Source organism: Psammomys obesus, unplaced genomic scaffold, assembly GCF_907164565.1.
Source record: "Psammomys obesus unplaced genomic scaffold, mPsaObe1.curated_primary_1811, whole genome shotgun sequence".
Classification (NCBI taxonomy): domain Eukaryota; kingdom Metazoa; phylum Chordata; class Mammalia; order Rodentia; family Muridae; genus Psammomys; species Psammomys obesus.
This window is the reverse complement of record NW_026587216.1, coordinates 47,198,595-47,222,780: the sequence shown is the minus strand read 5'-3', so window position 1 is coordinate 47,222,780 and position 24,186 is coordinate 47,198,595. Positions and strand designations below refer to the sequence as shown.

Sequence of the window (24,186 nt, the reverse complement as noted above, 5' to 3'; positions counted from 1 at the left end):
CTTCCTCAAGATCCAGCCATACCACTCCTAGGCATATACCCAAAAGAGGCGCAAGTACACAAAAAGGACATTTGCTCAACCGTGTTTGTAGCAGCTTTATTTGTAATAGCCAGAAGCTGGAAACAACCCAGAAGCCCCTCAACTGAAGAATGGATGCAGAAACTGTGGTACATCTATACAATGGAGTATTACTCAGCAATGAAAAATAAGGAAATCATGAAATTTGCAGGTAAATGGTGGGACCTGGAAAGGATCATCCTGAGTGAGTTGTCCCAGAAGCAAAAAGACACGCATGGTATATACTCACTCATATAAACATACAATATAGAATAAACCCACTAAAATCTGTACATCTAAACAAACTAAGCAAAAGAGAGGACCCTAACTAAAATGTTCAATCCCCATCCTGAAAGGCAAAGAGGATGGACATCAGAAGAAAAAGAAAATAGGAAACAACCTCGGAACCTGCTACAGAGGGCCTCTGAAAGCCAGAAGAAAACAGGAAACAACCTCGGAACCTGCCACAGAGGGCCTCTGAAAGCCTCTGCAGTATAGACTGTCAAAGCAGAGGCTGAGCCTGATGGCCAACTGATGGGCAGAGTGAATGGAATTTTATGTAAGAAGTGGGAAATAGTAAGAGCTGGAGGGGATGGGAACTCCACAAGGAGAGCAACAGAACAAGATAATTTGACACAGGGAACTTCCCAGAGACTCATACTCCAACCAAGGACTATTCGTGGAGATAACCTAGAACTCCTGCACAGATGTAGCCCATGGCAGTTCAGTGTCCAAATGGATTACATAGTAATGGGAAGAGGGACTGCCTCTGACATAATCTGATTGGCCTGCTCTTTGATCACCTCCCCCTGAGCGGGGAGCAGCCTTACCAGGCCATGGTAGAGGACAATGCAGCCACTTTTGATGAGAACTGATAGACTAAGATCAGAAAGGAGAGGAGAACCTCCCCTATCAGTGGACTTGGGGAGTGGCATGCATGCAGAAAGGGGAGGGAGGGTGGATCAAGAGGGGAGGAGGGAGGGGCTTATGGGGGGATACAAAATGAATAAAGTGTAATTAATAAAAAAAGAGCTGGAAAAAAAAGAAAGAAAATATATTTTGTCATCACCGAGCTACTAATAACAGTGGATAGCAAGTGTTTGCAAAGCTTACTACTGCAGTGCAACACAGGAGAATTTTCTAGTGTGTTTTTATTCCTTAGCTCCTTTAATGACAATAAGATTTTCTGCAGGTGAAGATGTCTTTTAGTTTGCATAATTCTGTACTGCAATATTGTAATATTGTACTATACTGAAAGATGACGGAACTTTTGTTTAAGTTAAATAGTGATAAACTGTTCCACAAAAAAAAAAAAAGAAGTCTTAACTTTAGCAGTGTTTTCTTCCTAATTTGCTCTTTTCTTTCAATATTTTGCTGATGTTCCTGTCTCTTGCATCTTTCTAAGAAATGTTGAACTAATTTGTTATTATCCTCAAAATAACCATGTGGTTTTAATGAGCTCCCTCCCAACTTCATGTTCTTCTATTTTACTTTTATTTTTTATTATTAGTTTTAATGATCACAACTGAGTCTCTTATCTAGAGACTTAGGAAAAAACAGCCATAGAAGCAATATTGTATGTTTCTATTCATTGATGTAAAATATCTCTCTACTTATTTAGAACTTCTTTGGTACCATTCATCACTTACACATAATATGTGGATTCGTACATATTTATAGCTTATCTCACTTGTATATTTTGATTAGTTTTATGAGGTAAATATTTCACCTAGATGAGATGCAGATGTAAATGATATAATGTTGTTAATAATTTATATTTACTTTTGAAAAGATTATATATGTAATATATAGATATACATATACATACATATATTATATCTTGATCATACTCACCCTCATTTCACCTGGAACTTCTCAACATAATTCCTTCCAAACTTCAGGCCCTCTTTCTTTTTCTTTTTTCTTTTATTATTATGTTTTAATTCACTGAGTTCAAGATTTGCTCCCCTAATGCTCAACCATTTGGGTTAAATTTCTGGGTTTTAAGAAGCCAATCAGTGACCACCATCTTTCACCACTGAGGAAAGTGACTTTCCCTGTTTCAAAAGTGCTCAGCTGCCAATAGCTTTTCGCCTAGGTGTTGAACCTGGGTTGGAGCTTTCACGTAGGTTGATCTTGTGTAGGTAGCCGCAGCTGCTCTGAGTTAACTAGTGCAATAGCCATATCTTATCCAAAAGACAGAGTTTTGTATCACCCCTTCCCTCCTCCAGCCTTTAGACTCTTTCTACCCAAACTTTCAAGATAGTCCTGTGTCTTGGTAGGGTGTGAGTTGGGTGACGTAGGTATCCCATCCATGACTCTACATTCTAAGCTGCTTATTGCCAGCACTGAATGTCTTCAGCAATCATGACTCCCTAAAAAAAAGAAGCTTCTCTGACCATGGTTGAGAGCAGAACAGTTACTTAACATGTGCTTTGACAACATGACAATAAAACAGCAATAGTTTACTTCTAAGGTCTATAACCTCCTTAAACATAGTATTGTTTTAATTTCAAATTGCTCTTTGTTGGTATACTGGAAAGTAATTGACTTTTGTATTCTAATTTTGTATTGCTTACCTTACTTTCTATGTCTGAATAGTTTCAAAATTTTAGCCCACCTTTTTAAAGATCTTCTAAATAAACAACACCATAGAATAGAGTTTTATTTCTCTATTTCTTATTAATTTTTTGTACACCCTTTTCTTGTATCACTTTTTCATGAATTTCAGTAAGATATAGAAAACAAGTACCAGGATTTTTTTTCTGTTTCTATTCTAAATAAGAAATTGTTTTCTCAGTGTTTATTGTTACCTGTAAATAGATACTACATTCTATAACAATTTGCTGAAAATTTTTGTCTTGGATAATTATTGAGCTTTATTTTAAACTTTGTTTTATTATTTTGTAGGTCTAGAGATTGAACATAAGTTCTTGAACATGCTAGATATTCTTCAAAAGGGCTACAACCCAGATGTAGATGTTTAATTAAATTACTTTCTGAATTAATTGACAAAATTTTGTATTTTTCTCTTATCTCTTAAATGATTAATTACATTTATTTTTTAATATTGTATTAATGTGACATATCTTGGATAAATACCTTTGGTTGTGCTGTGTATATAACTTTTCAATATATTGTAATATTTATTTATATATTCAGTGTGAGGGATCAAAGCCAGATCCTCTGCAGAGTCAGCAACTATTCTACCAATGAATTACATCCCTTACCCCATGATATTAGACTTTTTCACTAGCACTTTGTTAAGGAGGTATGCAAATGATCAGTGCATACATTAAAATACTTTTGGTCACAATGATTTAAGCACAGTCATCAGCAATAAAACAATTTCCATAGTAAGTCTGAAGTGAAATTTATTCAAAGTAGGGTGTTTGGAGAGGAGCTGGTGATGATAAATTGGAGTAATAAAACATTAAGATAGATCTTACACACTAGGTATGGCAGTGAATACCCATAATCTCATTGTTAGGGAAGCAGAAATGATGATGAAGCCAAGAACAGCTTCATCATCATTTGAATGAATTCCAGACTCACCACAGCTACACAGAAAGACATTGTTTCAAAACATTTTAATAAATAAACAAACAAAATAAAACCAACTAAAGTAGATTTTATGGAATTGACATACAGCCTTGCAGTTAAGAAAGATAGTTAAGTGTGATGCATTGTGGTCTGAAGAGATAGCTGAGTGGTGAAAAGCTCTTCCAATCTCAGAGTATATGAACAACTCAAAGGCTTTACAGAGAAATGTCATGATCTTTATAGTTCAGAAGCTGATAAATTAATTAGGTTATATAAATTATGAGTAGAAGTAAAAATAAAAAAAATAAAATGTTAAGATTAAAGCTATCAGATATAGAGAGGTCTCTATATTTAGCAGACTTTTTTTAAACCTCTCTTTTAGGGATATTTTAATAATATAGATAATCATCAATACTATGAGAAAAACAAAAAATGCATCTTTTAAAGGGTAGCAGAAGAACAATCCTGCATTTGTTACATGTCTTGTTGCAACAAAATACCTCACAAAAGAAAGTTAAGGAAGAAGGGGTTATTTGAAGGCATAGCCTATCATTCCATAGAAATTGTGGCAGTAACAGCTTATAATTTGAGACGGCTGCTCACATTCCATCACGGATCAGAAAACAGACAGCAATGACTATTAGCGCTCAGCTTCTGTCTCCTTTTACTCAGTGTAGAACCCCAGCCCGTGGAATGATGCTGAACATATTTAGGATGTGTCTTTCCACCTCAGTTAACCCAGTCAAGAAATCCCCTTATAGACACATACAGAGCTGCATTTCCATAGTGATTACATAGCTCGTAATGTTAATAATCAAGACAGACAGTACAGTGCCTAAATGCTTGGAATTGTGCCCATCTCTAAGAAAAATTAAGAAAAAACTCCACCAAATTAATCATGCTTTATAATTTATTGGATATAACTGGAGTTATATAATGTAGTGTGTTATATACCTGAACATATATATAAAATAGTGAAATTGTGTTATGTACAATAATCTGAAAGTAAAAAAAAAAACCTGAAAAATGACTTAACTATGTATTTGCAAATAAAAAGTAAAATGTAAGTCTATAAAGAAAATATAAGGACAAAGTTCAGGTCAGTGAAGAAGAAAATTGTCACTACAAGAAAAGATCAGAGTTGTCAAAATGAAAAGCTGTTTTAGAATAGGATATTAGGAAAAAATAAAAGCACATATAACTGAAAATAAATATTTAAGAGCAGTTAGAGAGCCAGTATAGTCTATTAGATTTGAAATAGGAAACAAATGATACAATGTTAAAAGAGAATAAAACAATAAAAAATTAAAGCTCAACATTGACTTTAAAAGGAGTTTTAAAACTAACAGAATTAGAAATGAATACAAAGGTTATAACTGGTCTAATCAACTAATAGTCCCAATCTTATAAGAACATTTACATCTTATAAGAGTCCTTGTCCAAATTACTTTGTTATAATTTAATGCCTCAGAGAAAGCATTTTGTATCCTTTATGGCTTTGTAGTATCCGTGGTATATGCCTACAATTTTGGATTTATACTGACTCTTGGTTATGATCATATTTATTCTTCGGTGAATTTCAAATTAAGATTCTAGACACATTTTAATATCTAGAAAGCCCAAGGTTCAAAATTTACAGTAATAATAACAGATTCATGTACAGTATTTACTTTGTAGCAGACATACCTAAGTGCGTTTCATATTTACTAAAGAAAGCATCAATCACAGGGGAAATTAATATTAAAATTAATATTCATATTACAAAGCAACACTCAAACTTAAAAAGGAAAGAGGAAAATTAACCGTGAAATTCTACAAAGACCAGATTTTCCAGTGCCAATGTAATGAGAGCAGCAGTATCAGACAGAGTGCAGTGTATTAGAACTCTGAATGCCTGTCCCTAAAAATAGCACAAATACACAAAACAAAAAGATGGGAATATCTGAAAAAGGAAATCATGAAGAAAAACTTCAAAGAAACCTCTGGGTTTGAAAAACTCTTACACTTAGCCACCATGAATTACATCTGAGCAGAGGTTCTAGGTTATTTCCATGCATGGTCCTTGGTTGGACTATCAGTCTCATAAAAGATCCCTGGGCCCAGATCGTTAGGTTCTGTTGCTCTCCTTGTGGAGCTCCTCTCCCTTCCAGGTCTTTCTATCTCCCCCTTCTTTCATAAGATTTCCTGCACTCCGCCTAAAGTGTGGCTATGAATCTTAGCCTCTACTTTGATACCTCAATCAGTAGGCTCTTTCAAAGGCCCCTGTGATAGGCTCCTGTCCTGTTCCATGTTTTTGCTCTCTTCTGATGTCTATCCCATTTGCCTTTCTGAGTGAGGATTGATCATCTTCCCCAGAGTCCTCCTACTTGCTTAGCTTCTTTAGGTGTACAAATTTTAGTACACCATATATTAGTATATACCATGTGTGTCTTTATCTTCTGGGATTACCTCACTCAGGATGATCTTTTCTAGTTCTATCCATTTGCCTGAAAATTTCATGATTTCCTTGTTTTTAATTGCTGAGTAGTATTCCATTGTGTAAATGTACCACATTTCTGTATCCATTACTTCTTTGAGGAACATCTGGGTTGTTTCCAGATTCTGACTATTACGAATAAAGCTGCTGTGAACATGGTTGAGCAAATGTCCTTGTTGTATACTTGAGCATCTTTTGGATATATGCCTACGAGTGGTAGAGCTGGATCTTGAGATAGCACTATTCCTAATTGTCTGAGAAAGCACCAGATTAATTTCCAAAGTGGTTGTCCAAGTTTGAATTCCCACCAGCAGTGGAGGAGGGTTCCCCTTTCTCCACATCCTCTCCAGCATGTATTGTCACTTGAATTTTTGATCTTAGCCAGTTTGATGGGTATAAAGTGAAATCTCAGGGTTGTTTTAATTTGCATTTCCCTGATAACTAAGAACTTTGGGTGTTTCTTTAAGTGTTTCTCTGCCATTTGATATTCATCCATTGAGAATTCTCTGTTTAGCTCTGTGTGTCATTTTTTTTAATCAGTGTCCAAGTGGGGCTCCTATTTAGGGGAATGGGGCTGTCTCTGAAATGAATTTATTGACTGGCTCTATGATCACTTCCCTCTAAGGGGGGAACAGCCTTACCAAGCCACAGAGGAAGGTAATTAAGCCAGTCCTGATGAGACCTGGTAGGCTAGGGTCAGGTGGAAGGGGAGGAGGACCTCCCCTATCAGTGGACTAGGGTAGGGATAAAGGAGGAGAAGAGGAAGAGAGTGTGGGGTTGGAAGGGGATGAGGAAGGGGGCTACAGCGTGGATACAAAGTGAATAAATTTGATTAATGAGAAAAATTTAGAAAGAGAAAAGGATACAAATACATAAGCAAAAATCACGTTTTGCATAGATCAACAAAATAAGCAATAAATAATTGGCAAGTAATACCCTCATGTATCATGATTGCTCGTTTAAAACTCTCTAATGCTATCACGTTGATCTGGTCCCTCTGTATTACCTATGATCTTTTTAAGTGATTCATTTCAAGACCTTCAGAAAAAAAAATTAAAAGAAAAATCCAACAGTCTTTCTGCTGTCTCACCTCACTCATCTGGCTTCAAGGAAGAAGGCCAAAAGCTACAGCTTGGGGAGGTTATGTGAATTGCATAAGAATACATAGGAACTAGCTGAGAAGGCTTCACCTCAGGCCAGCATGCCCTGAGAGCCTTTACTTAGAACCAATAATGTATTCAGAAAGTTGCTGGTTCCAGATGATGATATGGAGTCTGGAGAGCTCATTGTTAAAAAGTGGGGCTCACTATTCAAACTCTATGACAGTTTGAAATTAGACACATTAGAAACAATTTTTAAAGATTTACTTTAAACCTGCTGTGTGTGGACCTGTGTGTGTACAAACAGTTTAGCACAGGAGCTCAAGACAGTCAGATATGTTACACTTCCCAGGAACCGGAGTTAAAGATGGTTGAGAGCCACCTGATAGGGGTAAAAATAACCAAAACTCTCTAAATACTGAGGCATCTCTCCAGCACCTAGAAGTATTTTTACCATAGAATTCATCAAATGGTGCAGGTAGGTGCTTCCAAAGACTCCTCCTCATCTCCTGTACCAGAAAATACAAGTATACAACTACCTTCCTGACAAAGCCCCTCCAGGGTTTATTTCTATTGTAGTACATATTTATAGTTTCCTTTTTTTTCCTTCTTAAAAATCACTTTTCTTGAAAGAACAAACATTATTTCTTCTTAAATTCCATTAGTGAGAACGTTTTATATGGTCCTATCTAACATACGGGAGAAGAGAGGGAGAGGTGACGCAGTCGGCAGACACATTATCTTGTTCTAAAGCGTCCTTACATTGCAGATACATACACATAGGCTGGGCTGTACCACAGCTACTTCTCAAGGCATTCCTAAGAATGGGTGAGCAAGCAAAGGCTCCCTGTCACAAATGAGAGGCAGCCATACTTCTGCTGGATTGCTGAATTACTTGGAAAGGACCCAATCCTGTCTTATATTGATTCTTGTTCTAATTACCCAACAACAAAGCAAACTTTCTTTTTGCAGCTTTACTTAAAAAAATCAAGTGCATATAAAATGGTAAATAAAAAAGTTTCTGATGATATATAAATAGAAAAGGACTTTTCCAGTATCTAATATTTTGGTTCTTTCCTAGCAAACTCGATTTCAGTTCTACTACATTATCCATGTCCTTGAACATGAGTATCTACACTAGGGAAATTTGGTATTTAATAGAATAGTGGAACTGTAACTCTATTTCAAATGGTAAGCCAAAATTCTGCAAAATGAGTTTCTCTTTTTTTGGAGGGAGAAGTAATTTCTATAAAGTAGCATCTATTCAGAAAGTGACCATAAAGAGTTATCGAGTCAAGTAGGATAATTTTTCTTGTCAAAATATACAAAATTATTTTATGCCAGAAGCGTAAAGTCTCTCTCTTTCTCTCTTATTTTCAGTATTAGTTGAAAGTGGAACTGTCATTTCATTTGTGGGTTTTATTATTTCTGGATACTGCAACATTTATAGAAATATTGTGGGACTTATGGATCTACAAGCAAACAAAGTGGTGAGTTTCAACTTATTTGCTTACTTTATTAATTAACTACTCTAATGAACAAAGATGATAGATAACATTCCTTATGCATATTGAACATCATCTTCTTTTGTTTGAGAATCTATATTTAACAGTTGAATTATTTGGGGAACTTTTACTGGGTTTATTTTCATAATTAGCTGTAAGATTCAGAAATGAAACATATGGAATAGGAATAAGATATGTTGACATATAAGCTGCAAAATGACCAATAATCCTAATGGAAGGTACTTCATGTTCTTTGTCAGAGAAATGGAATTCATAACCACAGCAAGATACTACCACAACAGAACAGAAAGGGTTAAATGAACTTTTTTCTTGCCTTAAATGGTCTCTTTACTTTTAATTTTTTTTTATTTTGCTACTTACTATACTTTGTTCATTTTGTATCCCAGCTGTAGCCCCCTCCCTCACCACCTCCCTGTCCCACCCTCCCTCCCTCTTCTCCCCAATGCCCCTTTCCTAGTCCCCTGATGGGGCGGAGGTGGTCCTCCCCTGCTGTCTGACCCTAGCCTACCATACCTGGTTATAGGAACTTTACCATAGCACCTACCTTTCCCTGTAGCTATTTTTAGTGAGGAAGGAAAAGAAATGTGTCTACACAGAGACTCACACTAATCCTCACAGTCCCTGAACTAGACGCAATTTAAATGTCCATTGATGACTGAATGGAAACATAGACTTAGAGAATGAACTGCCACACAGAGTGAAAGAAGACCAACGGTAAGTGGGATTGTTTGAATCTTAATAGGAGGTGTGCAAACATCAACCCTGAAGAGCACAATCTACTCCTTTCACTTTCAGTAACCAGGCCAAAAGCAGTCAGAGTAAAGGAAGAAGAATGAATGATTATTCCTCTAATAGTATTTAATAGAATTTAATTAAATATAGAAACTGATTTATGCTCTGACTTTTTCATAATATTCAAGGTAAAAATTTTCTATTTGCAGAAATGGCAAACGTTTAAGCTGTTGACTTGACTTTAACACACTTCTAATGACATCCTCCTTGTCCAAGTGCCTGTCAAAGGCCTCTTCTTGATTTTCATTGCTTACTGCTACCCGATCATCTTAGTTTTAATACTGATTAAGTCTCCCAGAAACGTTATCTTCATCCTCTTCAGAACCACCTGTACTGAAACTGTTGTAAAGTCTTCCCCACAAGATGCCTGATTTAAAACAAATTATTCGATTATTGAATTAAAATCGCAATTTTTACTAAGAAAACATAATCTTTGGAGATACGGCTTAATGAAAGAACACTTGTAATATGTACAAAGATCTGGGATTAACTTCCAGGAAACATGCACACACAATAAAAGAACAAAGACAAGAGAGAATTTCTATCTTAGTGAACCCAATAGTTAATTACAGTTATTTTTATCATTGCAGTTACTCCAATATCTGTATCTTCCAACTGAACTTGGAAGTCTATCACAATTGGTAGTTCACAGAATATGGTTAAGTTTCACTCTTGCCACAAAAAGTAATATTCTAGGGGCTTTGAAAACTTGAACTAGTCAACATCTCTCAGACATCTTAAACTATTCAAAATTGCAATACATGGGAGTTAGGTGGACCAGCTCATAAAGGCACTTACCATTGAGCCTGATAAAGGAAAGAATGAATACTAAGTTTTCCTCACTCCTCTACAGGCATGTCTTCATCATCATCTTCTTCATCGTCTTCATTTTCATCATCAATCATCAACACTCTCATATCTACTCTGAATAAACAAAGTTTAAAATAGTGCAATATATGTATAACTAAATGACAGCGTCGCCAGCTGTCTGTGCACACTGGAATGTTCTTGAGTGTATTACTGCTTTAATATAAAATGAATAAAATAAAAATGTAAGTGTTTTCTGTGATTGCAATTAATTGTATTGCCAAATGATTTCAGCTAAATGCTTTATGAATAACTGAGTTTCTGATAATAATGATTATGTGAATAATTCCATGAAGCCTCTTTTGTCCATACCTTTTGCAGCAAAAAGTTAAGAAACTTGTTTATATGGGTAGACTTAAGGAGAAGGAATCCTTTGGTGAGATCAGCATTCTTCTTCAAGATCCCTTCTCATGCACAATTATTACTGGACAAGAAGTGAATATGGCAATTATCGAAGACAAGGATATACTTGGTAAATGCATAAATGTTATTTAACTGAAGTGCCATTTAATCAGTTGGAGCTTTAAAAAGGTCAGGTGTTTTAGGTGATAAACTGGGACATACATGTGACTGTGGATATGTATGTAATAGGGGCAGGAGATACACAAGATAAATTATAGACTGTAATGCAGAAAGAGAGATGCCTCCTTACATTGTTCTGATTCAGTTTTGCTACTTTCAAATTATATTAGCCATGTTTTAAAAGTCTTGTTTTAAATTACTAGTTTTGATAATTCACAAGGCAGTGTTAAATGTAGCAGCCCTGATTTTACATGGATGTTTTATGCTATATTTATGGTGTTCCTTTCATGAATTTGAATGAGGTTAAATATGTTTAATGGTTAATGTACAAAGACCCACACATGCACATACACATGCATACACATATGAGAATGTACACATGAATATACATGTACACATGCACACTCACATGTAAAAGCACATGCATGTATGTGCATGCACATACACACATGAACACAGATGTGCTTACACATATACATACATACCTATAATTTGCAATATGTAATTTTACCATTGGAACTTTAAGGCTAGTAATAATAAAGGAATAATGATGCCATCACAAATTAAGACATGCAACTTGGTATAAGCTCAAATGAATCATGACAAAGCAATAACACAGTAAGATTTTCAGGGGTCCTCCATACATTAAAACTAGAGAATTTCATACACTGGTGAAATAATGAAAAAGGAGACATTTCTGAACAGTAAAACAGGTACAACTTTTTCTTAAATTATCTCAAAGGGACAGAATGCTTGGATCCCAAATTTTGAGTATTTCTGAGTTTCGTGGAGAATGTGCAACCTATGCTTGCTAAAATCTTATTCAAAGCAGAAGGCTAATCCAAATTCATGTGTCTCTTTTTAAAAGGTATGCCTTTGGAATGGTATGTGCTGGTTTTCTTACCCTCCGTGGCATTCAAATACACCTCCCTGGAAGTTAAAGATCACTTAACAGCAGCTATTAACTTTCAGTTAAAAATGTATTTGTCACTAGATATATTGCATGTTTTTTTTTTCTTCTTTCAAGCATTTTGTTTTGCTCTGCTTTGTTTTGTTTTTTTAAGACAGGGTTTCTCTGTGTAGCTTTAGCTGTCCTAGACTCACTTTGTAGACCAGGCTGGCCTCAAACTCACAGAGAGCCACCTGCGTCTGCCTCCCCGAGTGCTGGGATTACAGGGGTGCGTCACCACGCTCAACCATGTTTTTTCTTTCAATAGTAATATTACTAGTGTACATAAATACACAGGGTCTTCTTTTACATAAATAAAAATTTCACGTTACTGTCACTCGGGGCTTCCCTGAGAAACAGAACTAACTGAAGCTGTTGGTAGAAATGTTTCAGAGCTGGTCCATGACCAAAGATCTGAAAATTGTGAGTGTGTGTGAGTGTGTGTGTGTGAGTGTGTGTGTGTGTGTGTGTGTGTGTGTGTGTGTGCTGTGAATGTAGTGGGGGAAGTTTATTAAGTTCTAGTCCATGAATATTTGAGAATCTGTTTCCTTCGTGCATGACAAACCATATGCCCCAGATTAAGGAGGGAGACAAAAATCAGAGCTACCAGAAAAGAGAGAATTCACCCCTTATCTGTCTTTGCAGTGCTGAGCAGACATATTCAATGCTCAGGAGCATTGAATTTTATCTTTTAACTTTGGTGACTATGTTTTCCTTATACATTCTTCTAATTCAGATGCCAGTCCCTTTTAGGGACATCCTAATGCATATACCTGGAAGGACTTTTCACCATACATCTGAGAATTCCTTAGCCCTGTCAAATTACACATAAAATTAATCATCAAACCCATGAATATCTTTCTTTCTAGCATGTGTTAGGATCTCTTTTGCCTCCTGGCAGATCAAATTTAAATAGATGGCATGGTGCAGGGATTAAATTGTTGGTGTGCATGCTATTCATCTTCTAAAATTTATTCTATAGTTCATTTATTTTCAGACTGCTTTCACAAGGCTACTGTCATGCTATTTACTTGATTCATTAGTCCCTAGGGAGGCTATGACTAGAAACTATATTTTCCCAAATTTTATAAGGAAACAAAATAATAACTCTATGGCAGAATACATTTATGTGTTTTCATTCTAAGTATTTTATGTTTTATTTCGAGAGAGTTAAAGGTACACCTAAAAAGCAAAAATAGTTCTAGTAAAGTAATGCGTGAAAGGAACATATTTACACATGGAAAGGGATCTTTAACATGTAGTTTGTGTGGATGGCTGCTTGTCCTTGGGGCCTGGATGGTGCTGGGTATGGAACGTAGGGCTCTAAATAGAGTAGGCAAGTATTGTAGCATGGAGACACTATTCATCCAAAATTAGTTTCTTTAAAACTATTGTTCTAAATACAGTCTGTTGTTCGACAGTTACGTACACTTACACAATGTGTTGTGATCCCCCTCGCCTTGTACCATCTCACATATTCCTCCAAACCCAGTCCAACTCAGGTTCTGAGTACAAGTCTCTTCTGTGCGGCTTTGTTTTATGGGCCCTTGAGTTTAAACACTGCGATCCTCATGGCTGTGGCTTTGGAACTGTCAATTGAAGGCTCAGCAGCTCACCAGTAGGTAACTCCTTGTCTTCCAACATCTACCAAGAGCCAAAAGTTACCAAGGAAGTGGCAAGGATCTGTGAACAACTCCCTTATCCGTGACTGACTCTTCATAGTTTAATGCAGGCCAAGTGCAGAAAAATCTAGGCTGTCAAGGGATCATGATTCTAACGAGTGAGTCACGACCCAAGGACGGTTTCACCATACTTTCCCTTTATTTCACGTCTTACATCACTTTTTCCCCTGTCTTCGAAAATGCTCTTTGAGCCTTACAAAAGGAAGCAGTATAAATATCCTATTAAGGGATGAGCATACAACCATCAGTTTATACTTTTTTATTTCTCTTTTGTATTCTCTTATACATTACATCCCAACTGCAGTTTCCTTTTCCTCCACAACTCCCAGTTCCTCACCATACCACCCTTCTCCCTCAGATCCACTCCTTCTATAAAATAAAATAAAATATAAAATAAAATTAGATTAAAAATAAAAAGGCAAGCCTTCCAGGGATATCCACCAATCCCTGGCCTAACAAGGTGTAATAAGTAGGCACAAACCCTTGTATTAGGCTGGACAAGGGCTACCCAGCAGAAGGGAAAGGTTCCAAACATGAACATAGAGTCAGCGACATCCCCATTCCCACTGTTGGGAGTCCAACAAGAATACCAAGCTACCCAAGCATAAAGCAGATACAGAAGACATAGCTCAGACCCACACAGGGTTGGGGTTTGTCATTTCAGTCTCTGTGAGCCCTTATGAGTCCTGGTTATTTGGTTCTGTGGGCTGTGTTCTTGTGGTGTCCTCTTTCCCTATAGGTCCTTCAGTCCTTCCTCTTCCCCCCCCAGTGAGGTTTTCCCTGGGTCTGCCTAGTGTGTCTATGCATCTGCTACCATCAATTGCTGGTTTCTGCCTCTGCTAACAACTAATTAGGCACCTATCTATGAGTATAGCAGAATATCATTAGGAATTATTTCTCTGACTCTTCTTGGCAGTCACATTTGGTTCTATCCTGTGTCTCTGGGCTGTCCTGCCCCTGGTTCCTGGCCATCCAAGCATTGTCATGCCTGGGCTGTCTCTCTCATTTCTAGAGAGCTTCAACTTGGACAAATCATAGGTTGGCCACACCCACAAGTTCTGCACCACCTTTATCCCAGCACAGCTTGCAGGCAGGACAGATTGTAGGTCAACGGTGCTGTGGCTTGGTAGATGTCCCAGTCCAACTGCTCAGAGCCTTGTTTGGTCACATAAGCCAGTTCTGGCTTTGCGTCCTCCATGAGGAGGCTTCCCTAGGGTTGCTCACATAGATTTCAGGGAGTTTACACTGCACTAGATTTTTATATCGCCTTCCAAATGCCCTCTAATTTCAGTTGTCTCTCCAAGTGCTCTCTCTGTTCAACCCTTCCACACACCCAACCCCAATCACTCCTGTTCCCATGCCCACCGGCCCCTAGTCCACTACAAAATCTGTTCTGTTTCTCCTTCTCAGGGACTTCTATGCATCCTCCTTTGAGCTCCCCTTCTTCCTTAGCCTCTCTGGGCTTGTGGATTATAGCATGATTAGTGTTTAGTTAACAGCTAATATTCACATATAAGTAAGTACATAATATGTTTGTTTCCTGGCTCGGCATTATGCTATTTTTTTAATCATGCTATTTTTGGTAAACTAACTTTGCAGGTGACATGTTTTCTCAGTCATTATCTAGGGCTGCTTTATTTCTCAATCATTTTGAAGATAATGCTTGTTAGAATTCTTGGCTGACATGCTCTGTCCAAACATTTTCCAGCATGTTCTCTCTTTGCCTTCTGCCTACTATAGCTTATAATAAGGCTTATTGATATATAATATTATTCATTAACTTCTCTACATAATGGGTCACTTTCTTTGTGCTGCTTCCAAAGCTTGTGTTTTGCATCCTGATGTGTCTATTTGAGGATATCTTCAGTTTATTCCACTTGAAGTTCAATGAGTTTTCTCATTATGAAGATGAATATTTCCATGATATTTTAGATATTTTCAGTTATTATCTCTGATCATCACTGGAGAAATTGAAAATTCTTTTTATTTGTATATTTACTGATTCTCAGACACTTTTAAAAAGTCTGAGATGGTCTGTAATGTCAGTCACTAACATCAAGTTCTTTTTTTTTCCCCCTCCAAGATGGTGTTTCTCTCTGTATCTTTAGCTATCTTGGACTCACTTGGGAGGAGAGGGTGGCCTTGAAATCACAGAGATCTGCCTGTCTCTGCCTCTCTGAGTGAGGAGTTACAAGCAAGAACCACCATGTCCAGCTCATTATCAAGTTCTTAAATACCATAATAACAGTACAAACTAGATTTTATAAGCAGAGATAATGCTGAAAATAGTTAATCCAGTAAAAAAGCTTTATGATTCTAAAATTTGGTCTACAAATAAATGGTTTCTTTTGTTTGTATTTTATGATTTCTTTAATTCTATGATTTTCTTTTTTTAATTAATTGTTTTTATTTTTTTACCTAATTACATTTTATTCTCTTTGCATCCCAGCTGTACCCCCTTCCTCCTACCCTCCCTCATCTCTTCCCATGCCTCTCTCTAAATTCACTGATAGGAGAGGTCCTCCTCTCCTTCCATCTGACCCTAACTAATCAGGTCTCATTAGGACTGGCTGCAATGTCTTCCCCTGTGGACTAGCAAGGATGCTTCTCTGTCGGGGGGTGGGGGGAGGTCAAAGAGCCAGCCACTGATTTCATGTCAGAGACAGTCTCTGTTCCCTTTACTAGGGTACCCACTTCAATAATGAGCTGCTATGGGCTACATCCGAGCAAGGGTTCTATGTTATATCCATGCATGGTCCTTGGTTGGAGAATCAGTCTCAGAAAAGACCCCTGGGCCCAGATATATTTGGTCCTAGTGGAGCTCCTATCCTCCCCAGGTCTTTCTATCTCCCCCTTCTTTCTTATGATTCCCTGCACTCTGCTGAAGGTTTGGTTATGAGTCTCAGCATCTGCTTTGATACACTGCTAGGTAGTCTTTCAGAGGACCTCTGTGGTAGACTCCTGTCCTGTTTCTTGTTTTCTCCTACTTCTAATGTCCATCCCATTTGTCTTTCTAAGTGAGGATTGATCATTTTAACCTGGGTACTCTTTTTCCATTTATTTCTTAGATTACTGAAATCCTGAAACTTCTATTTAGTAAAGCTTTTAATGTTTTTTTTCTTTCTCTTCTTTTTTAAGTTTTTTTTTTCTTTTTCTTTTTCCTCTTTTTGAAACAAGGTCTCTGAATGTAGTCCTTGAAGTCCTGAAGCTCATTATGTAGATCAAGCAGGCTGGCTTTGAACTCATTTAGAGCATTCTGCCTCTGCCTTCATAGTGCTGAGAATAAAAGCATGCATCACCATGCCTGTTTTCATTCTTAATATTATAATAAGATCAATTGATATGTGATAGTTTTCTCTAGATTTGTGGATACGGTTTATTTCTTCATGAAACATGAATTTCATAAATGATGTGATAGATTCAAATGTTTTGTGAATGTGAAATTCATAATCATCTAAACCCTTTCCTAGATGCACAGGCTCTCAGGTCAAGTGACCCCAATGTTCTCTACAATAGAATCAGCTTCTTTCCTTTTTTTGCTTATGTTTGCCTTCTCTCCTTCATTTATTTCCCCTCCTCTTTTCCTCTCCTTTTATTCTTTCTTCTCTTCCTTTTCTTCCCCTTGTCCCCCTCTTCCTCATTTTTCATATCTCATTTTTTTTTTCTGTTTTGGGCAGGATTTTCTATGTAGTCCAAGTTACCCACTGTGACCTCAAGCCCCAGCATCCCAAGAACTGGGATTACAAGATCAGCATGTATGGCTAGAGAGCAGGTTTCTTTAAGGAAATATGTAAAATTATTTGTTCTTCATTTCCCTTCTCTGCATAATTATAATTATATCAGAATCCTAACTACAGAGTGACTTTGTCAAGTGCCCAGCTGAATGGATTATTCCAGCAATAAAACAGAGCTTACATATTTTAAAATAAAAGTGAAGGTTTAAATGTTTCTTATTTTTCTTTCAAGATAATAAAAACAATTAATTTTAGAAACTTTATCTTTCCTAAGTTGATGATTAATGTCCAATAGTGCTTTTACCTACCATGATTCATGGGAGTGTTAAATCAATGGATTAAGGAAGCCAACTCCTACATATGTTGTTGAATTCAATATCTGATTCTGACTGCCTAGCCCATAACTTAAAATATACCACCAAAGGACTTTGCTTTAAGAAATTATTACAAGCAGAGACCTTGCTGTTTTTATTGCTTTTGCGGATATAAAGCATTTTCGTACAATAATTCGTTCAAATGTAATCCCTATCTTTTGACGATTTTGACTTTTCAGTCTTGTTAACACCTTAACGATAGATTTATTTTAGGCAAGGAACTTTTGCTCGATAGGTTATATAAACTATGGGTACCTTATTTTAATTTGGAAAATGCTTTGATGCTTAATAATTATAATTATAGAAAATAAGAAATAATGAAAACTCCATTAATAAGAAATTACGAAGCTATAATCAGAATATCTTGTTACTTAAATAAAAAATAATATTGATCAGATATAAAAATCAGAGCAATCCCGAGGGTGGAGAAAATCTTTTATTTCTAAACTTAATTTTAGGTTAAGTTAATATAAAATAAACTTTCTATGTGAAGTTTACAGTTCTATATACTTACACTGATAATAAAACTGTTCATGTACAAATATAATTTTATAAACATGTAATTGTAATTTATATTGTGATGGGTAGTATAAGTTTTTAGCTCAAGAGCTGGAAATCAAGGCTCTAGGCTCACTTTTGATGGACTGCCTGCATTAAGATTAGCCTGTTTGAAGCCAAGAGATAGATGGTGGTGCACTTGGGAGGCAGAGGTAGGTGGATTCTTGTGAGTTTGAGGCTAGTCGGGTCTATGAAGTGAGTCCAGAACATCCAGGTTACACATGGAAACCCTGTCACCCCCCCACACACACACACTCACACACACACACACCAAAAACAAAAAATCCAACCAAACAACCAAAGCAACAAACACAAGGTTAGCCTCCGAAAATGTCTGTGTGATATTACTTTGATAAATTAATTGAGGTAAGGAGATGCACCATAACTGTAGGTGAAAGCATTTTCTGGATGAGAAATTCTGAACTGCATGAAATGGACTGTGGAGGCTGAGCACTAGCGCACATGAATGTATTGCTCCTCTTCTGAATGAGAACATGAGGTGACCAGTTCGCCCATGCTTCTGCGTCTGCGTCTTCTCTCCCACGGTGGACTGCATCCTAGAGTGGTGAGCCAAATAAACCCTGTTTCTTATGACTTACTTTTTATCAGGATATTTTATCCTAACAACAGATGTCCTTCCTGTTTGCCTTTCTAAGTGAGGATTGATCATCTTACCCAGAGTCTCTCTTCTTGCTTAGCTTACTTAGGTGAACAGATTTTAGTATGTTTATCCTATATTATATGTCTAATATCCACTTATAAGTGAGTATATACCAAGTGTGTCTCTCTGCTCTTGGATACCTCACTCAGGATGATCTTTTCTAGTTCCCACCTTTTGCCTATAAATTTCATGATTTCCTTGTTTTTAAGTGCTTTAATTGTTTTATTTATTGTTTAATTGTTTAATTTAGTATTCCATTGTGTAAATGTACCACAATTTCTGTATCCATTCCTCAGCTGAGGGACATCTGGGTTGTTTCTAGGTTCTGGTTATTACAAATTAAACTGCTATAAACATGGTTGAGCAAATGTCCTTGTTGTACACTTGAGCATCTTTTGGATATTTGCCTAGGAGTGGTATTGCTGGATCTTGAAGTAGCACTATTCCTAATTGTCTGAGAAAGAACCAGATTGATTTCCAAGTCTCTTTAATATTGTGTTTTTATTATGTCATATTTAAAATTTGGCTTGTTTATGTTATTTTGTAAATATACCTCTAAATCCTTTGTAAAATGATTAATTCAAAAGAAAGAATTTAAACAACAGTTTGCCCAACAATTATTTACTCTAAGAAAGATAACCAATGAACTGTCTTTTTTGTGAGTAATGTACACTATTTTATCTTATGTCACAGTGATCTTCTCTGATAGTTTTCTCATAAGACACTATTATTGGTTGCTAATATTTAATATAATTCATCTTCTTAGGAAATTATTTAATTGACTGTAATGTGTATTGTAAGAAAAAGGACAAAATCACTTTACTTACAGAATTATCCACATACAATAAACATAATTCAATTAAATTAATACTTTCTAAATGATGTTACTAAAATGATTAACCTTAACAAATCAGCCACTGATCATTTGAATTTGATTGTCTATACTTTCTTTCTTTTACAAATATTTTTATTACATTTTGAAAATTTCATTCTATATACATTTATCCTTTCTACCCTTGTTGTTCCCCTTAATCTCTCTCATAAATGTTCTTTCTTTTTTTCTTTCTTTCTTTCTTTCTTTCTTTCTTTCTTTCTTTCTTTTTTCCTTCCTTCCTTCCTTCCTTCCTTTCTTCCTTCCTTCCTTCCTTCCTTCCTTCCTTCCTTCCTTTCTTTCTTTTTTCTTTATTTCTTTTTTTCTTATTATCATTATTTTTTATTTTTATTTTTTTATTTTTTAATTTTTTATTAATTACACTTTATTCATTTTGTATCCCCCCATAAGCCCCTCCCTCCTCCCCTGCCAATCCCACCCTCCCTCCCCTTTCTGCATGCATGCCACTCCCCAAGACCACTGATAAGGGTGGTTCTCCTCTTCTTTCTGATCTTAGTCTATCAGTTCTCATCAAAAGTGGCTGCATTGTCCTCTACTGTGGCCTGGTAAGGCTGCTCCCCCCTCAGGGGGAGGGGATCAAAGAGCAGGCCAATCAGATTATGTCAGAGGCAGTCCCTCTTTCCATTACTATGGAACCCACTTGGACACTGAACTGCCATGGGCTACATCTGTGCAGGGTTCCAAGTCATCTCCACGAATAGTCCTTGGTTGGAGTATGAGTCTCTGGGAAGTTCCCTGTGCTCAAATTATCTTGTTCTGTTGCTCTCCTTGTGGAGTTCCCATCCCCTCCAGCTCTTACTATTTCCCACTTCTTACATAAAATTCCATTCACTCTGCCCATCAGTTGGCCATCAGGCTCAGCATCTGCTTTGACAGTCTATACTGCAGAAGCTTTCAGAGGCCCTCTGTGGCAGGTTCCAAGGTTGTTTCCTGTTTTCTTCTGGCTTTCAGAGGCCCTCTGTAGCAGGTTCCGAGGTTGTTTCCTATTTTCTTTTTCTTCTGATGTCCATCCTCTTTGCCTTTCAGGATGAGGATTGAACATTTTAGTTAGGGTCCTCTCTTTTGCTTAGTTTGTTTAGATGTACAGATTTTAGTGGGTTTATTCTATATTGTATGTTTATATGTGAGTATATACCATGCGTGTCTTTTTGCTTCTGGGACAACTCACTCAGGATGATCCTTTCCAGGTCCCACCATTTACCTGCAAATTTCATGATTTCCTTATTTTTCATTGCTGAGTAATACTCCATTGTATAAATGTACCAAAATGTACCACAGTTTCTGCATCCATTCTTCAGTTGAGCGGCATCTGGGTTGTTTCCAGCTCCTGGCTATTACAAATAAAGCTGCTACAAACATGGTTGAGCAAATGTCCTTTTTGTGTACTTGAGCCTCTTTTGGGTATATGCCTAGGAGTGGTATGGCTGGATCTTGAGGAAGCGCTATTCCTAGTTGTCTGAGAAAGCGCCAGATTGATTTCCAGAGTGGTTGTACCAGTTTACATTTCCACCAGCAGTGGAGAAGGGTTCCCCTTTCTCCACAACTTCTCCAGCATGTGTTGTCCCTTGAGTTTTTCATCTTGGCCATTCTGATGGGTGTAAGGTGAAATCTCAGGGTTGTTTTGATTTGCATTTCCCTAATGGCTAATGAGGTTGAGCATTTCTTTAAGTGCTTCTCTGCCATTCGATATTCCTCTACAGAGAATTCTCTCTTTAGCTCTGTTCCCATTTTTTAAGTGGATTACTTGGTTTGTTGCTTTTCAGCTTGTTTAGTTCTTTATATATATTGGCTATGAGTCCTCTGTCAGATAAAGGGTTGGTGATGATTCTTTCCCAATCTGTAGGCAGTCGCTTTGTTTTGATGATGGTGTCCTTTGCTTTACAGAAGCTTTTCAATTTAATGAGGTCCCATTTATTGATTGTTGCTCTTAGAGCCTGTGCTGTTGGTGTTCTGTTCAGGAAGTTTTCTCCTGTACCAATGAGTTCTAGGGTATTCCCCACTTTTTTTTCTAGCCGATTTAATGTGTCTGGTTTTATGTTGAGGTCTTTGATCCACTTGGACTTCAGTTTTGTGCAGGGTGATAAGTATGGATCTATTTTCATTTTTCTACATGTAAACATCCAGTTGGACCAGCACCATTTGTTGAAGATGCTATCTTTTTTCCATTGTATGGTTTTGGCATCTTTGTCAAAAATCAGGTGTCCGTGCCAGTACCATGCAGTTTTTATAACTGTTGCTCTATAGTACAGCTTGAGATCAGGGATGGAGATACCTCCAGAAGATCTTTTATTGTAGAGGATTGTTTTAGCAATTCTCGGTTTCTTGGTATTCCATACGAAGTTGAGAATTTTTCTTTCCAGGTCTGTAAAGAATTGTGTTGGCAATTTGATGGGAATTGTATTAAATCTGTAGATTGCTTTTGGTAAGCTGGCCATTTTTACTATGTTAATCCTGCCAAGCTATGAGCATGGGAGATCTTTCCATCTTCTCATATCTTCCTCTAATTCTTTCTTCAGAGACTTGAAATTTTTTTCATACAGGTCTTTGACTTGCTTGGTTAGGGTTACACCAAGGTACTTTATGTCATTTGTGGCTATTGTGAATGGTGTTGTTTCTCTAATTTCTTTCTCAGCCCTTTTGTCTTTTGTATACAGGAGAGCTACTGATTTTTTGAGTCAATTTTGTATCCGGCCACTTTGCTGAAGGTGTTTATCAGCTGTAGGAGTTCCCTGGTAGAGTTTTTGGGGTCACTCATATATACTATCATATCATCTGCAAATAGTGATAATTTGACTTCTTCCTTTCCCATCTGTATCCCCTTGATCTCCTTCCACTGTCTTATTGCTCTAGCAAGGACTTCCAGCACTATGTTGAAGAGATATGGAGACAGTGGGCACCCTCGTCTTGTCCCTGATTTCAGTGGGATTGCTTTAAGTTTCTCTCCATTCAGTTTGATGTTGGCTATAGGCTTGCTGTATATCGCCTTTACTATGTTTAGATATGTGCCTTGTATCCCTGATCTCTCCAGTACTTTAAACATGAATGGATGTTGGATTTTGTCAAATGCTTTTTCAGCATCTAGGGATATTTTACAATTTATTCACTTTTCATCCCAATTGTAGCTCCCTCCCTCATTTCCTCCTGGTCCCACCCTCCCTCTCTCTTCTTACCCTGTCCCTCTCCTCTAGTCCACTGATAGGGGAAGTCTTCCTCCCCTACTGTCTGACCCTAGCCTATCATCAGGACTGCCTTTATCCTCTTCCTCTGTGGGTTGCTAGGTCACCCCACCAGGGAGAAGTAATCCAGGAGCAGGCAACCGAGTTCATGCCAGAGATTGTCTCTTCTCCTGTTACTAGGGAACCCACATGGAGACTGAGCTGTCTTTGGGTCACATCTAAGCAGGGGGTCTAGTTCCACTCTATGCATGGTCTTTGGTTGATGTATCAGTCTCCGCAGTGCCCCACTGGGTCCAACATTTTTGGCTTTGTTGGTCTCTTTGCGTGGCTCCTGTCCCCTCAGGGTCCTTCTATATCCCCCTTATTCCATAAGACTCCCTGTGCTCTGTCCAAAGTTTGGTTGTGAGTCTCTGCATCTGTTTCGATCCCCTGCTTGGTGGAGACTTTTAGAGGACATCTGTGGTAGGTTCTCATCCTGTTCCTTTCTTCTACCACTTCTGGTGTCTATCCTGAAACTAAATAATCCAATTGGAGAATGGTGTACAGAGCTAAACAGAGAATTCTCAACAGAGGAATATCAAATAGTGGCGAAACACTTAAAGAAATGCTCCTTAGTCATCAGGGAAATGAAAATAAAAAAATGACTCTGAGATTCCATCTCACACCCATCAGAATGGGTAAGATTAAAACTCAAATGACAACACATTCTGGAGAGGATGTGGTGAAAGGGGAACCCTCCTCTGTTGCTGGTAGAAATGTAAACTTGTACAACTACTTTCTAAATCAATCTGGCATTTTCTCAAAAAACTGGGAATAGTGTTACCTCAGGATCCAGCTATACCACTCCTGGGCATATATCTGAAACATACTACAAGGACATTTGCTCAGTTTTGTGCATAGCAACTTTTTTTTTGTAATATCCAGAATCTAAAAACAATCTAGATGATCCTCAAAGAAGAATAGATTCAACAATTGTGGTACATTTATACAATGGAATACTACTCAGCTATTAAAATCAAGAAAATCATGAAATTTGCAAACAAATGGATTGACGTAGAAAAGATCTTCCTGAGTGAGGTAATCCAAAAAGACACACATGGTATATACTCACATATAAGTGTACATTAGCCATATAATCTAAGATAACCATACTAAAATCGTCAGACCTAAAGAAGCTAACAAAAAGGAGTACCCTAGGAAAGATGCTTAATTCTCCTTCATACCTATTCTTAACTTCCTATCTTCCAAAATTTTTGTTCTCCTTTATTGTTTAAATC

At 37.2% G+C, this 24,186-nt stretch overlaps 1 protein-coding gene across 1 annotated transcript in view; it reads left to right on the top strand.

Annotated features, from left to right (window-relative positions):
• The window catches only part of Cnbd1 (cyclic nucleotide binding domain containing 1), a 411,690-nt gene that overhangs the window by 303,710 nt on the left and 83,794 nt on the right, over window positions 1-24,186 (top strand). Inside the window, 2 exon segments of the mRNA XM_055603581.1 lie at window positions 8,557-8,666; window positions 10,683-10,839. Coding sequence (XP_055459556.1) covers window positions 8,557-8,666; window positions 10,683-10,839 — 267 coding nt within the window.